This window comes from Rhinoraja longicauda, chromosome 8 (genome assembly GCF_053455715.1).
Source record: "Rhinoraja longicauda isolate Sanriku21f chromosome 8, sRhiLon1.1, whole genome shotgun sequence".
Taxonomy (NCBI): Eukaryota; Metazoa; Chordata; class Chondrichthyes; order Rajiformes; family Arhynchobatidae; genus Rhinoraja; species Rhinoraja longicauda.
In genome coordinates, this window is record NC_135960.1 from 69,452,504 (window position 1) to 69,468,797 (window position 16,294).

The 16,294-nt window shown below is 48.8% G+C and overlaps 1 protein-coding gene across 1 annotated transcript in view; it reads right to left on the reverse strand.

Annotated features, from left to right (window-relative positions):
• Positions 1–16,294, reverse strand: part of lrp2a (low density lipoprotein receptor-related protein 2a) — a 210,335-nt gene that overhangs the window by 58,448 nt on the left and 135,593 nt on the right. The window contains exons 51-58 of the mRNA XM_078404632.1: positions 14,625–14,795; positions 11,766–11,989; positions 10,811–10,985; positions 7,978–8,174; positions 6,533–6,778; positions 4,875–5,003; positions 3,902–4,021; positions 1,840–1,956 (exon numbers count right to left, since the gene is read on the reverse strand). Coding sequence (XP_078260758.1) covers positions 1,840–1,956; positions 3,902–4,021; positions 4,875–5,003; positions 6,533–6,778; positions 7,978–8,174; positions 10,811–10,985; positions 11,766–11,989; positions 14,625–14,795 — 1,379 coding nt within the window. The remainder of the gene's footprint in view (positions 1–1,839; positions 1,957–3,901; positions 4,022–4,874; positions 5,004–6,532; positions 6,779–7,977; positions 8,175–10,810; positions 10,986–11,765; positions 11,990–14,624; positions 14,796–16,294) is intronic.

Sequence of the window (16,294 nt, forward strand, 5' to 3'; positions counted from 1 at the left end):
AGACATATAAAATCATAAAAGGGCTAGACAAATTAGATGCAGGAAAAATGTTCCCGATGTTGGGTGAGTCCAGAACCAGGGGCCACAGTCTAAGAATAAATAAATGGGTGGCCTTTTAAAACTGAGGTGAGAAGAAACCTTTTCACCCAGAGAGTTGTGAATTTGTGGAATTCTCTGCCACAGAGGACAGTGAAGGTCAATTCACTGGATGGATTTAAAAGAGAGTTAGATAGAGCTCTAGGGGCTAGCGGAATCAAGGGATATGGGGAGAAGGCAGGCACAGGTTACTGATTGTGGACAATCAGCCATGATCACAATGAATGGCAGTGCTGGCTCAAAGGGCCAAATGGCTTCCTCATACACCTATTTTCTATGTTTCTATGTAAACCGTTGCTATCCATGTACCTGTCCAAAGGATTTTTAAATGTTGTGATATTTCCTGCCTCAACTACCACCTCTGGGGCATCTCTTCCATACACCCACCACTTTGCATCAAAACGTTGCCCCTCGTGTTCCTGTTAAATCTCCCCCCCCCCCCCCCTCATCTATGAAGCCTGGTTCTTGATTCCCCAACCTTAAAAGACCTTATCTATTCCTCTCATCCTCCTGCGCTCCGAGGAATAATGTCTGAGTCTGCCCAACCTCTCCCGATAGCTCAGGCCCTCGAGTCCTGGCAACATCTTCGCAGATCTTCTCTGCTCCCTTTCCAGCATTCACAGCTCATTTAACCTCTGTAAGATCTCTCTACATCAAAAAGATCATACCAGATTTCTCACAAAAATGAGGAAAATAACATTGGGTCAGTTTATTATAGATTACAGGCAAATGGGTTAATGTTCCAAACATTAAACTGATTTTATATGGAGAAACGGGGAGCTGCAGATGCTGGAATATTATGGTGAACATGGATAGGGCAGGCTTACATGGATAGGACAGGTTTACATGGATAGGACAGGTTTACATGGACAGGTTTACATGGCTAGGACATGTTTACATGGATAGGACATGTTTACATGGATAGGACAGGCTTACATGCGTAGGACATGTTTACATGGATAGGACGGGTTTACATGGATAGGACATGTTTACATGGATAGGACAGGTTTACATGGATAGGACATGTTTACATGGATAGGACAGGTTTACATGGATAGGACAGGTTTACATGGATAGGACAGGTTTACATGGATAGAACATGTTTACATGGATAGGACAGGTTTACATGGATAGGACATGTTTACATGGATAGGACATGTTTACATGGATAGGACAGGTTTACATGGATAGGACAGGCAGGTTTACATGGTTGGCATTGACAAGGTGAGATGAAGGGCCTGTCCCCATGCTGGACAGCTGTTGACTCTGCATCCCCTTTGTTTAGTTAGAGATACAGCACGGAAACAGGCCCTTCAGACCATTAGTCCACCCGGATCTCAACCACCCATTCACATTAGTTCGATGATTTCCCACTTTCTCATCCGCTCTCTACACACTAGGGGGCAATTTACAAAGGGCCAATTAACCAACAGACCCGCACGTCTTTGGGATGTGTGAGGAAACCGGAGCACCCGAAGAAACCCACTTGGTCACAGGGAGAACGTGCAAACTCCACACAGACAGTACCCGAGGTCAGGATCGAACCGGATCTCTAGCGCTGTGAAGCAGTGGCTCTACCAGCTGTTTAGTGTGCTCACAGTGTGTTCTTCACACTTTTCCTGCACTTTCCTTTGGGACATTAGAAACGTCTATCGTTGGTGCGATGGAAGAACGTCTGCCCCCCGGTGGTGCTAGAGGAACCCGCACGGCTTGTTCTGATTCACCAACAGTGATCATACGTACCACAGTCGCGTTCGTCCGAGTTATCCTCACAGTCGTTGTAGTGGTCACACGCCCAGTGGCCAGGCACACAGCGCATGTTGTCACACCGGAACTCACTCTCACTGCACTCACGGGGAGCTGAAACAAAGCAAAGTCCCATGAGACCCAACACCAAGGCACCAACACGACAACAACTCATCCCATTAGACCCAACACCAAGGCAAGGAAAATTATAGAGTGCTGGCGGGGCTGTCATATCAGGAAAGACTAGGCGTGTATGCACTGGAGTTTAGAAGGATGAGAGGGGATCTTATAGAGACGTATACAATTATAAAAGGGCTGGACAAGCTAGATGCAGGAAAAATGTTGCCAATGTTGGGGGAGTCCAGAACCAGGGGCCACAGTCTAAGAATAAAGGGGAGGCCATTTAAAACTGAGGTGAGAAGAAACTTTTTCACCCAGAGAGTTGTGAATTTGTGTAATTCTCTGACATCAGAAGGCAGTGGAGGCCAATTCACTGGATGAATTTAAAAGAGTTAGATAGAGCTCTAGGGGCTAGTGGAATCAAGGGATATGGGGAGAAGGCAGGCACGGGTTACTGATTGTGGATGATCAGCCATGATCACAATGAATGGCGGTGCTGGCTCAAGGGGCTAAATGGCCTCCTCCTGCATCTGTTTTCTGTGTTTCTATGTTCTGATTCTCGACTCTTCTCCCTCCAGTTTAATTGCTAGAGCAAGCTGTCGGCACCTTCTGCTGGGAAACACTCATCTGCTTCCCATTGCTCTCGGAGAATTCAAACACATCTCAGAGTGAAGAGCCAGTCTGTGGACTTGCAGAACACATTCACCTGTATCCACCGATCACTTGACAGGCTTTGTCCTGCCTCTGATACACACAAAGTACTGGAGTGAAACAGCGGGTCAGGCAGCATCTCTGGAGATTAAAAAAAAGGGTTACGTTTCGGGTCTGGACCCTTCTTCGGACTGTCCTGCCCCCTCCTCTCTTCCACTTTTCTCCCCTCCCGCCCCCCCCCCCCCCACCCCCACCCCTCCCCTAACACAATCGGTCTGAAGAAGGGTCCCGACCTGAAACGTCGCCGATCCATGTTCTCCAGAGATGCTGCCTGACCCGCTGAGTTACTCCAGCACTTTGTGTCTTTGAGCATATTCACAGCTGACTTCTACTTTCGATGACATGGTACATCGCAGTCCCACAGTAACAAAGCATTCGTAACAAGTGTACCTTGCACACTCCAGAGGGGTGGGTCAAGAGGGTGGAAATACGGTATTGGACAAGGCAATCAGCCAGGAAGGAAGGAGCATGTTCAAAGGCCTACCCTTACTTCAGGAGCATCAGTAGTGGGGAAGTAAACACATGTAAGCAGTGACTTTAGGCTTTAGATATGCAGAGCGGAAACAGGCCCTATGGCCCACCAAGTCCACGCCGACCAGCCATCACCCCACACACCAGCACCATCCTACACACCTGTATGTGGGGGTGTTACATAGCACACTCCCTGTATGTGGGGGTGTTACATACCACACTCCCTGTATGTGAAGGTGTTACATACCACACTCCCTGTATGTGGGGGTGCAGTCCCTGTGTGTGGGGGTGCAGTCCCTGTATGTGGGGGTGTTACCACAGTCCCTGTATGTGGGGGTGCAGTCCCTGTATGTGGGGGTGCAGTCCCTGTATGTGGGGGTGGTACCACAGTCCCTGTGTGTGGGGTGCAGTCCCTGTATGTGGGGGTGTTACCACAGTCCCTGTATGTGGGGGTGTTACCACAGTCCCTGTATGTGGGGGTGTTACCACAGTCCCTGTATGTGGGGGCGCAGTCCCTGTATGTGGGGGTGTTACCACAGTCCCTGTATGTGGGGGTGCAGTCCCTGTATGCGGGGGTGTTACCACAGTCCCTGTGTGTGGGGGTGCAGTCCCTGTATGTGGGGGTGTTACCACAGTCCCTGTATGTGGGGGTGCAGTCCCTGTATGCGGGGGTGTTACCACAGTCCCTGTGTGTGGGGGTGCAGTCCCTGTATGTGGGGGTGTTACCACAGTCCCTGTATGCGGGGGTGTTACGTACCACAGTCCCGCTCATCAGAGTCATCGCTACAGTCGGTGTCACCATCACACCTCCAGCGCAGTGGGATACAGCGATGGTCATCACAGCGGAAGTCGCCGGTCGGGCTACAGGTACGGTCCTCTGTGGGAGCAAGGCAAGAAAGCCGAAATGTTAGGACGCATCCACTTCACTCACCCACCAGTTCTAGGAGCAAGATGAAGCCATTCGGCCCATCTAGTCCACTCTGCCATTCAATCGTAGCTGAACTATCTCTCCCTCACAACCCCATTCTCCTGCCTTCTCCCCATAACCCCTGACACCCTGTACTAATCAAGAATCCGTCAGTCTCTACCTTAAAAATATCCATTAACTTGGCCTCCACAGCCGTCTGTGGCAACGAATTCCACAGATTCACCACCCTCTGACTAGAGAAATTATTTTTCATCTCTTTTCTAAAGGTACGTCCCTTTATTCTGAGGCATGACCTCTGGTCCTAGACTCTCCCACTAGTGGAAACATCCTCTCCACATCCACTCTATCCGGGCTTCTCACCGTTCAGTACGTTTCAATGAGATCCCCCCCTCATCCTTCTAAACTCCAGCGAGTACAGGCCCAGTGCCGACAAACGCTCATCATATGTTAACCCAATCGTTCCTGGGATCATTCTCGTAAACCTGCTCTGGACCCTCGCCAGGGGCAGCACATCCTTCATCGGACTGAGAGTCGGGGGAAAGAGAAATGAGAGGTATAGACAGTGATGTGGAGAGATATAAAACAGATTAATAATATCACCGTCTATGTCTCTCGTTTTTCTTTCCCCTGACTCTCAGTCTGAAGAAAGGTCTCGACCCGAAACGTCACCCATTCCTTTTCTCCGGAGATGCTGCCTGTCCCGCTGAGTTACTCCAGCCGTTTGTGTCTACCGTTAGTTTAAGCCAGCACCTGCAGTTGCTTCCTACACCTATAGTGAATGTGCCTGGCTTTTCTCACGTACCACAGTTTTGCTCGTCGGTGTTGTCCCGGCAATCATTAAAACCGTTGCATATGGCCCAGTTGGGAATGCAGCGGTAGTTGGTTCGACAGGAGAACTCAGTGTGAATGTCACAGGAATGGTCAGGTCCGTCTGAGAGAAAACAAGCATTATTCAGGGAATTGCAATGCATGACAACTTACTCATCACATGTTATTTAGATTTAGATTTAGAGATACTGCGCGGAAACAGGCCCTTCGGCCCACCGAGTCCGCGCCGCCCAGCGATCCCCGCACATTAACACTATCCTACACACACTAGGGACAATTTTTACATTTACCCAGTCAATTAACCTACATACCCGTACGTCTCTGGAGTGTGGGAGGAAACCGAAGATCTCGGGGAAAACCCACGCAGGTCACGGGGAGAACGTACAAACTCCGTACAGACGGCGCCCGTAGTCAGGATCGAACCTGAGTCTCCGGCGCTGCATTCACTGTAAGGCACCGTGCCGCTCAGCCATGTTATCGCAGTCACTTTATAATTTGGAGAGACAGCGCAGAAATTGGCCCCTCGGCCCACCGAGTCCGCGCCGACCAGCGACCCCCCCACCCCATATGCTAGCACTACCTTACCCGCCAGGGACAATTTTACAATTTTTACCAGAGCTAATTAACCTACAAATCTGTATGTCTTTGGAAAGTGGGAGGATACCGGAGCACCTGGCGAATACCCACGCAGGTCACGGGGAGAACGTACAAACTCTGCACATGAAGCACCCGTAGTCAGGATCGAACCCGGGTCGCTGGCTTCTGCTGTGAGGCAGCAATGTTGGCCTTCATAACAAGAGGAGTTGTGTATAGGAGCAAAGAGGACCTTCTGCAGTTGTACAGGGCCCTAGTGAGACCGCACCTGGAGTACTGTGTGCAGTTTTGGTCTCCAAATTTGAGGAAGGATATTCTTGCTATTGAGGGCGTGCAGCGTAGGTTTACTAGGTTAATTCCCGGAATGGCGGGACTGTCGTATGTTGAAAGACTGGAGCGGCTAAGCTTGTATACACTGGAATTTAGAAGGATGAGAGGGGATCTTATCGAAACGTATAAGATTATTAAGGGGTTGGACACGTTAGAGGCAGGAAACATGTTCCCAATGTTGGGGGAGTCCAGAACCAGGGGCCACAGTTTAAGAATAAGGGGTAGGCCATTTAGAACAGAGATGAGGAAAAACATTTTCAGTCAGAGAGTTGTAAATCTGTGGAATTCACTGCCTCAGAAGGCAGTGGAGGCCAAGTCTCTGAATGTATTCAAGAGAGAGCTAGAAAGAGCTCTTAAGGATAGAGGAGTCAGGGGGTATGGGGAGAAGGCAGGGTCGGGGTACTGATTGAGAATGATCAGCCATGATCACATTGAATGGCGGTGCTGGCCCGAAGGGCCGAATGGCCTCCTCCTGCACCTATTGTCTATTGTCTAAAACCATGCGGTCACTGGGAGAGCGTGCAAACTCCGCACAGACAGCACCCGAGGTCAGGATCGAACCCGGGTCTCTGGCACTGTGAGGCAGCAGCTCTACCCGCTGCGCCACCGTGCCGCCACTGTGACGGGGTTTGCCGCGTATTTTCAAGTACAGCTTAACTATCAACCATCAGCCGCCCTCCAGAACAGGTCCCTTTCTCCGGCACTCACGGCATTCCTCATAGGGCTCGTCGGAGTAGTCGCCACAATCATCGTCCACGTCGCATTTCCAGGATTGGGGGATGCAGTGGCCGTTGCTGCATTTGAACTGGCCAGGGTTGCAGCTTCGGGAGGCGCAGGATGCAGCATCTTCATCGGAGTTGTCTGTGCAGTCGTTCTCACCGTCACACTGCCAGGCCTCGGGGATACAGCCCTTGTTACTGCACTGCCACTGGTAGCTCTCGCACTGGTGACTCACTGCAACACAGGAGGGGCGGCACTTAAGTCACGTCGCCCCGCTCCTCTGCTCAGGTCTGTCACGTTGGATTCAACATTGGAGCATCGATTTTCAACCAGCAGGAACTGGAACCAAGGTGAGCCACCGGCATAATCAAGATCCAGTCTCACCCCGGTCATTCCCGTTTCTCCCCTGTAACCAATCCTTCTCCCCTGTAACCATTGACTCTGTCCACACTTCACGCTGCCTCGGCAAGGCCAGCAGCATTATCAAGGACCAGTCTCACCCCGGTCCATCACGCTAACTAACCTCCCTTCCATTGACTCCATCCACACTTCACGCTGCCTCGGCAAGGCCAGCAGCATTATCAATGATCGGACTCACCCCGGTCCATCACGCTAACTAACCTCCCTTCCATTGACTCCATCCACACTTCACGCTGCCTCGGCAAGGCCAGCAGCATTATCAAGGACCAGTCTCACCCCGGCCACTCCCTCTTCTCCCCTCTCCCATCAGGCAAGAGGTACAGAAGTGTGAAAATACGCACACCTCCAGATTCAGGGACAGTTTCTTCCCAGCTGTTATCAGGCAACTGAACCATCCGATCACCAACTAGAGAGCGGTCCTGAGCTGCCATCTATCTCATTGGAGACCCTCGGACTCTCTTTAATCGGACTTTACTGGACTCTATCTTGCACTAAACGTTATTCCCGTTGTCCTGTATCTGTACACTGTGGACGGTTCGATTGTAATCATGTGTGCTCTTTCTGCTGGCAGGATAGAACACAACAAAAGCTTTTCACTGGACCTCGGTACACGTGGCAATAATAAACTAAAGTAAACTAAATTAAATTAAACTAAACTGAGCTGTGACTCGAAGATAGACACAAAATGCCGGAGTAACTCAGCGGGACAGGCAGCATCTCTGGAGAGAATGAATGGCTGACGTTTCGGATCGAGACCCTTCTTCAGACTGTGACTCTACCAGAGGACTCGGACAATAAAACGTCACAGATGGTCTATCACTTGGACTGGATGCTGGTGGAAATGATGCCTGTGTAGCCTGGTGACCATCCACAGAGGATAAAGAGTCCTGACCCGAAACGTCACGTAACCATGTTCTCCAGAGACGCTGCCTGACCCGCTGGGTTGCTCCAGTGCCCTAGTGTCTGTCTTTGTTATCAACAACTAGGTTCAATTCACAAGAGGAAACGCTTACGACAAAGTGCGGCGTCTTCATCGGATTCATCTGCGCAATCCTGATAGCCATTGCACAGGAGGCTGGGACTGGTGCAGTTACCATCGTTACACTGAAATTGCCCCAGTCTGCAGTAGTGGGGCGGGCAGGTGCTGGGCTCGTCTGAGCCATCGCGACAATCCTTCTGCCCATCACACTTCCACCAGATCGGAATACACCTAGGGAGACAAAGAGTGCTTCAACGGTTCATTGGGTCAGCGGTTTAATAGTTCAATGGCTCAGTGGCTCAATTACTCCATGGTACTGTATTGTCACATGTACAGAGGTACTGCAACATTATTTCTCCACAACATTCAGTACAAGTATTACTATACATTGCTATTGAGGCAGTGTAGGTCTCGATCCGAAACGTCGCCCATTCCTTCTCTCCTGAGATGCTGCCTGAGCTGCTGAGTTACTCCAGCATTTTGTGAAATAAATACCTTCGAGGTGCACGAGGTTAATCCCCGGGAAGGCGGGACTGTCATATGAGGAAAGATTGGAAAGACTGGGCTTGTATTCACCGGAATTCAGAAGGATGAGAGGGGATCTTATAGAGACGTATAAAATTATAAAAGGACTGGAAAAGCTAGATGCAGGAAAAATGTCCCCAATGTTGGGGGAGTCCAGAACCAGGGGCCACAGTCTAAGAATAAAGGGGAGGCCATTTAAAACTGAGGTGAGAAAAATTGTTTCCACCCAGAGAGTTGTGAATTTGTGGAATTTTTTGCCACAGAAGCCAGTGGAGGACAATTCACTGGATGAATTTAAAAGAGAGTTAGATAGAGCTCCAGGGGCTAGTGGAATCAAGGGATATGGGGAGAAGGCAGGCACGGGTTACTGATTGTGGATGATCAGCCATGATCACAATGAATGGCAGTGCTGGCTCGAAGGGCCAAATGGCCTCCTCCTGCACCTATTTTCTATGTTTCTATGTTAAACACATCTTAGATACAGCGTACAGAAATAGGACACTGAGACAGTACACAAGAGTTGCCAGGTTTGGCGCCATTTTCACGTCCAACAGAATGATGGCACTCATGCACGTGTTGGGTCCATTCAACAGATGAACAGAAATGTTGGGGAGAATATGCATTGACTGAAATCTTTGAACCTTCTCTCGCCACAGGTGCGGTCCCAGAGCCCATATTGTCCCTTTCTGTCAGATGGGCAGTCGGGACAACCAAGGTCATTGTCGGCCAGTGGGCCTTACATGTCCTTCGGGGAATTGATTTGAGAGCATGCTTTCGGATGGGATTTACTCACGTCTGGAAGAGCACAGATGTTTTAAGTGGGCAGTCGGCAAGGCTCTGTGTGGGAGGTCATGTATTACAAATGACTGGAGTTTTGTGAGGGGGTGATGAAGATGATTTTATGAGGACAGGGCAGTAGATGTTGTCTACATGGACTTCAGTGAGGCTGCTGGCAAGGCTTCTCACGGTAGCCTGATCCTGAAGATTAACGTACATTGGATCCATTGAGACATGGTGGAGTGGTGGAAGCTGGTGGAAGTAGACACAATAGCAACGTTTGAGAGGCGTTAACAGGCAGGGAATGGGGGGAGACACAGAGACTGCAGATGCTGGAATCGTGACTAAAAGAAAAGTGCTGGAGGAACTCAGTAGGTCAAGCAGCGTCTGTAGAGGGAATGGGAAGGTGATGTTTCAGCCAAAGAGTTGTGAATCTGTGGAAATCTCTGCCACAGAAAGCAGTGGAGGCCAATTCATCGGATGTTTTCAAGAGAGAGTGTCGATAGAGCTCTTAGGGCTAAAGCAATCAATGGATATGGGGGAAAAAGCAGGAACGGGGGGGTATTGATTTTCATTGATCCGCCATGATCATATTGAATGGCGGTGCTGGCTCGAGGGGCCGAATGGCCTACTCCTGCATCTATTTTCTATTGAAGAAGTTGTTCCGACCCGAAATGTCACCTATCCATTCCTTCCATAGGTGCCCCCTGACGTGCCGAGTTCCTCTGGCACTTTGAGTTTTGCTCAGGATTCCTGTGTCTGCAGTCTCGTGTGTCTCCCACCAGTCACACAGCCTGTTAACGCTGGGTTCCTCCAGGACCTAGTGTTTTGCTCAGGGAACACAGACCTTGTGCAAGCAGAGGGGGTTAGTTTAAATCAGCATCGTGGTCTGCTCTTGTGCACCTGGAGTACTGTGTGCATTTTTGGTCTCCAAATTTGAGGAAGGATATTCTTGCTATTGAGGGCGTGCAGCGTAGGTTTACTAGGTTAATTCTCGAAATGGCGGGAATGTCGTATGTTGAAAGACTGGAGCGACTAGGCTTGTATACACTGGAATTTAGAAGGATGAGAGGAGATCTTATCGAAACGTATAAGATTATTAAGGGGTTGGACACGTTAGAGGCAGGAAACATGTTCCCAATGTTGGGGGAGTCCAGAACAAGGTGGCAACAGTTTAAGAATAAGGGGTAGGCCATTTAGAACGGAGATGAGGAAAAACCTTTTCAGTCAGAGAGTTGTGAATCTGTGGAATTCTCTGCCTCAGAAGGCATTGGAGGCCAATTCTCTGAATGCATTCAAGAGAGAGCTAGATCGAGCTCTTAAGGATAGCGGAGTCAGGGGGTATGGGGAGAAGGCAGGAACATGGTACTGATTGAGAATGATCAGCCATGATCACATTGAATGGCGGTGCAGGCTCGAAGGGCCGAATGGCCTCATCATGCACCTATTGTCTATTGTCTATTGTGCTGCACTGTTCTAAGAGCTTTGACTTGCTGGATACACGGGTCACATTAAAAGCAACTGTTGATGCTCACAGACTGGTTGGGAAGGCAGGAGTTACTTACCTTTCATTGTCTCGACATCTGTACTGGGTACTAGTGCACATGGGGACACAGTGAGTGGTACTGCCCACCTGCCTGGCAAAGTTGTCTGGGCATTCACACGCGTAGCTCTCACCCCCGCTGGCGATGAGACACAGGTGCGAGCAGCCGCCATTGTTGGAGCCGCATGGATTGATTGCTGGAATGGAAATCGGTGCAAAAACAACCGTGAAAACCAGCACGCATCTCAATGACCTTTCAACCTAGCATCCTGTCCTATCCATGTACCTGTCCAAATGCTTCTTCAATGTTGCGGTAGCACCTGCCTCAACCACCTCCTCTTGCAGGTCGTTTCATACACCCACTATCCTCTGGATAAAAAAGCTGCCCCTCAGATTCCGACCAAATCTTTCCCCTCCCCAGCGTAAACATATGTCCTCTGGCTCTTGATTCCCCTACTCTGGGTAAAAGACTCTGTGCATTTACCTCTTAACAGAAGTGTACAAAAGGACAACACTACAAGATTACAATCGAAAATGAGCAAATATGCACCGCACCAACAACTCTCCATCTGAGCTAAATCTCAGTATTATACAGAAACAAGCACTGAAGCAGGGTCCCAACCTGAAACATGTTCTCCAGAGATGCTGCCTGACCCGCTGAGTTACTCCAGCACTCTGTGAAACGTCACCTATCCATGTTCTCCAGAGATGCTGCCTGACCCGCTGAGTTACTCCAGCACTCTGTGAAACGTCACCTATCCATGTTCTCCAGAGATGCTGCCTGACCCGCTGAGTTACTCCAGCACTTTGTGTCCCTTTTTATTACATAGAAACATGGAACAGCAGATGCTGGTTTAGTTTATAAAGAGGACACAACGTGCTAGAGTATCTCAGTGGGTCAGGCAGCATCTCTAGAGAACAAGGCGTTTCCATTGAGGCAGGGACAGTGCATTCCATATCACAGTATATACATTTACCGATGGGTTGTCTGTACGGATGGTACACCAGGATATCAGTGGGTGTGTGGGTGGTGTTTACCAAGAGGACTCGGTCTTCCCCCGTGTACTTGTTGGCTTTCTCCACTGATTTGGTGTTCCAGTCGGTCCAGTATATTGTATCCTCAAACAGGCTGATGGCAAAGGGGTGGCTCAGACTCCCGTCAAACACTGTGTGCCGGTGGCTCCCGTCCAAATTGGAGAACCTAAACAACACAAACATTTACACTTCCTAGCCAAGACATCAACAAAGTTAAAGAGTCCATGTTAACTAATTCAATCACTACTTCCCCTGCAGAACTGTGATAAATGTGTGGATGATGTGCAAACAGAATTAATATTTTAATAAGACTGCATTTTTGAGTTTTAGACAATAGACAATAGGTGCAGGAGGAGGCCATTCGGCCCTTCGAGCCAGCACCACCATTCAATGTGATCATGGCTGATCATTCTCAATCAGAACCCCGTCCCTGCCTTCTCCCCATACCCCCTGACTCCGCTATCCTTAAGAGCTCTATCTAGCTCTCTCTTGAATTCATTCAGAGAATTGGCCTCTAGTGATTTTCTGAATGGTGTCAGAGTTCAGAAAATAAGGCAGAATGAGGCAGAGAATTCCACAGATTCACAACTATCTGAGTGAAAAAGTTTTTTCTCATCTCCGTTCTAAATGGCCTACCCCTTATTCTTAAACTGTGGCCCCTGGTTCTGGACTCCCCCAACATTGGGAACATGTTTCCTGCCTCTAACGTGTCCAACCCCTTAATAATCTTATACATTTCGATAAGATCTCCTCTCATCCTTCTAAATCCTTCATCCTTCTAAAGATCTCCTCTCATCCTTCTAAAGTTTTGAAGTAAAGTATATTTTTGTAGCGCAGCAGTTAAATTCAAAACCAAGTTGCAATATTAGAAACATAGAAAATAGGTGCAGGAGGGGGCCATTTGGCCCTTCGAGCCAGCACCGCCATTCATTGTGATCGTGGCTGATCATCCACAATCAGTAACCCGTACCTGCCTTCTCCCCACATCCCTTGATTCCACTAGCCCCTAGAGCTCTATCTAACTCTCGTTTAAATCCATCCAGTGAATTGGCCTCCACTGCCCTCTGTGGCAGAGAATTCCACAAATTCACAACTCTCTGGGTGAAAAAGTTTCTTCTCAACTCAGTTTTAAATGGCCTCCCCTTTATTCTTAGACTGTGGCCCCTGGTTCTGGACTCCCCCAACTTTGGGAACATTTTTCCTGCATCTGGCTTGTCCAGTCATTTCATAATTTTACATGTTTGTATAAGATCCCCCTCTCATCCTTCTAAACTCCAGTGAATACAAGCCCAGTCTGTCCAATCTTTCCTCACCACATGTGGGATCACCACATTGGACAAGGATCACCATCAAAATGAAGTCTCCTGTGGTGCATCCCGGTGAGAAACAGTGATGGAGGCACATTGGAAACCAAGAAAGCAGAACCCATGGTCTTCACCACCTGCCAAGTGCCCAGGGGAAGCCATTGTTGGTGAGAAGCCAAGGCCATCACAGTAAAACTCTGGGAACTAGGGATCCTGGTGGTGTAGCATCAGGCTCTGCAACGCCCCCCAATTTACAGCCCCCCCACCACATGACTCTGATCATGACCCTCGTTCTCACCCTCCCCCCCTCACTTTAATTTGTGTCCCCAATCCCCACCCCCCTCTGATCATGAACCTCGTTCTCACCACACCCTCTCTGATCACTGATCCTGGGTCTCACCCACCCCCCTCCCTTTAATCTGTCCCTAATTCTCACCCCCCCCCCTCTAATCATGAGCCTCGTTCTCACCTTCCCCCCATCCCTTTAATCAGTGTCCCCAATTCTCACCCCCCCTCCCCGATCATTGACCTTCGTTCTCACTCCCCCCACCTTTTAATCTGTGTTCCTCAATTCTCAACCCTCCTTTAGTCATAAGTACCCCCCTTCTGTAGTCACTGCCCCCCTTCCCCCTTTTGAGGGCTGGGTCTGACTCTCAATCCCCTCAACCCACCTCCCCTCACACTTTTATCACTGAGGTGCTCGGAAATTGATTATGCTGCTGTGGAACATCTTTTTTTTAAGTTAAGTCTGTTGAGAGTGTTAATTGGAATCACATCCAATAGTCTGGAGATCCAGCCACCACCAAAGTCGGAGTGTGGGGATTAATGGCGTTTTACCTCACTACAATCGGGAAATGTGGAAACCAGGAACATATCCCTAGTATAGGGGTGACCGTTGATCAGCGCGGACTCAGTGGGCCACGGTTTCCCAAGTTCACAAGTTATAGGAATAGAATTAGGACATTCGGCCCACGAGTTAACTCCGCCATTCAATCATGGCTGATCACTGCCTCCTACTCCCATTTTCCTGCCTTCTCCCCATAACCCTTGACACCCGTTCTAATCAAGAATGTGTCTATCTCTGCCTTAAAAATATCCACTGACTTGGCCTCCACAGTCCTCTGTGGCAACGAGTTCCACAGATTAACCACCCTCTGACTAAAGAAGTTCCTCCTCACCTCCTGTCTAAAAGAACGGCCTCTAATTCTGAGACTATGACCGCTGGCCCTAGACTCTCCCACCAGTGGAAACATCCTTTCCACATCCACTCTATCTGTGCCTTTCATTATTCTGTAAGGTTCAATCTTCCCTCAACCTTCTAAACTCCAGCAAGTACAGGCCCAGTGCTGTCAAACGTTAACCCACTCATTCCTGGAATCATTATTGTTAACCTCCTCTGGAGGCTTTCCATTCTGTGTCTCTAGACTAAACTAAACTAAGCTAAAGCTGCTCCCTGAAAGTTCCAGGTGAGCTTTCTCAACGTACAGATGTACTTACTCGATGTAATTTAGGTGGGCATCAGTCCAGTAGAGTTTGTCGTTGGTGTAGTCGATGGTTATACCATTTGGCCATTCTAACTTGGTGGCAATAATGGCCGATGCGTTTCTACCATCCATCCCCATGCGGCCAATGTAGGCTTGATCACCCCAGTCACTCCAGAAAATATACCTGCAAAATGTCGAATATCTAAAACATGTACATCACACTGAAGCTTCCAACAAGTCACATTCTAGCGTACCAAATTGAATTGTACAACATAACAGAAAATTCAATCGCATTGTGAAAAATAACAGTTGCAAATACAGCTGTCCAATCTTTAAGTCTATATGTTTAGTTTAGTTTCGAGATACAGCGTGGAAGCAGGCTCTTCTGTCCACCGAGAGTCCATGCCGACCAGCAATCAATGTACACTAGTCTATCCTACATACTGGGGACAATTTACAGAAGCTAATTAACCTATAAACCTGCATTTCTTTGGAGTGTCGTAGGAGTCCACAGCACCTGGAGAAAGCCCACGGGGTCACGGGGAGAACGTGCAAACTCTATACAGACAGCACCCATAGTCAGGATGGAACCCGTGTCTCCGGCGCTGTGAGGCAGCAACTCTACCGTTGCGCCACCGTGCCGCCCTATATGGGGGCATCTATATTCTTGAATATATCTTGGTTTTCAGGAATATATGCATATTCTTGATAAGCAAGGTAATAAAATGTAATTGGAGGTGAGGGGGGGGTTTGGGGGATGCAGAACTGAGATGACAATTAATCACCGTTGTCTTATTGAACTAAGCAGAGCTGTGGTGCTGAGGGCTCCGTTTGTGCTTATATGTTTATATCCAGCACAAAGTGCCAAATTTTAATTTAAGATTGTGTTTAGTACAAGTCAATCATCTGTGATCTCTGGTGATGATATTTATTCACAAAATGCTGGAGTAACTCAGCAGGTCAGGCAGCATCTTAGGAGAGAAGGAATGGGCGACGTTTCGGGTCGAGACCCTTCTTCAGACTGATGTCAGGGGAGCGGGACAAAGGAAGGATATAGGTGGAGACAGGAGGATAGAGGGAGATCTGGGAAGGAGGAGGGGAAGAGAGGGACAGAGGAACTATCTAAAGTTGGAGAAGTCAATGTTCATACCACTGGGCTGCAAGCTGCCCAGGTGAAATATGAGGTGCTGTTCCTCCAATTTCCGGTGGGCCTCACTATGGCACTGGAGGAGGTCCATGACAGAAAGGTCAGACTGGGAGTGGGAGGGGGAGTTGAAGTGCTCAGCCACCTGGAGATCAGATTGTTTAACGCGGACCGAGCGCTGATGTTGAGCGAAGCGATCTGGTGATGATATAGTCAATAATCATCAACGGAGTTCATCATTGACAGGGAAGCTGTCAGATGCTGCAAGTTACAAACACCATCTATTGCAGTTAAACCTTTTTCACCTCTATTAATGGAGACGGAAAACTAGATCAGCCATGGGCGAATGGTGGAGTAGGATTGATGGGCCGAATGGCCTTATTCTGCTCCTCGGTCCTATTAGAAATCTGTTATGAAAGAATAACTTGGTACAAAGGGCAGAGTTTTCATGGAGTCTTTTACCCAGAGTAGGGGAATCGAGGACCAGAGGACATAGGTTCAAGGAGAAGGGGAAAAGATTTAATAGAAATCCAATGGGT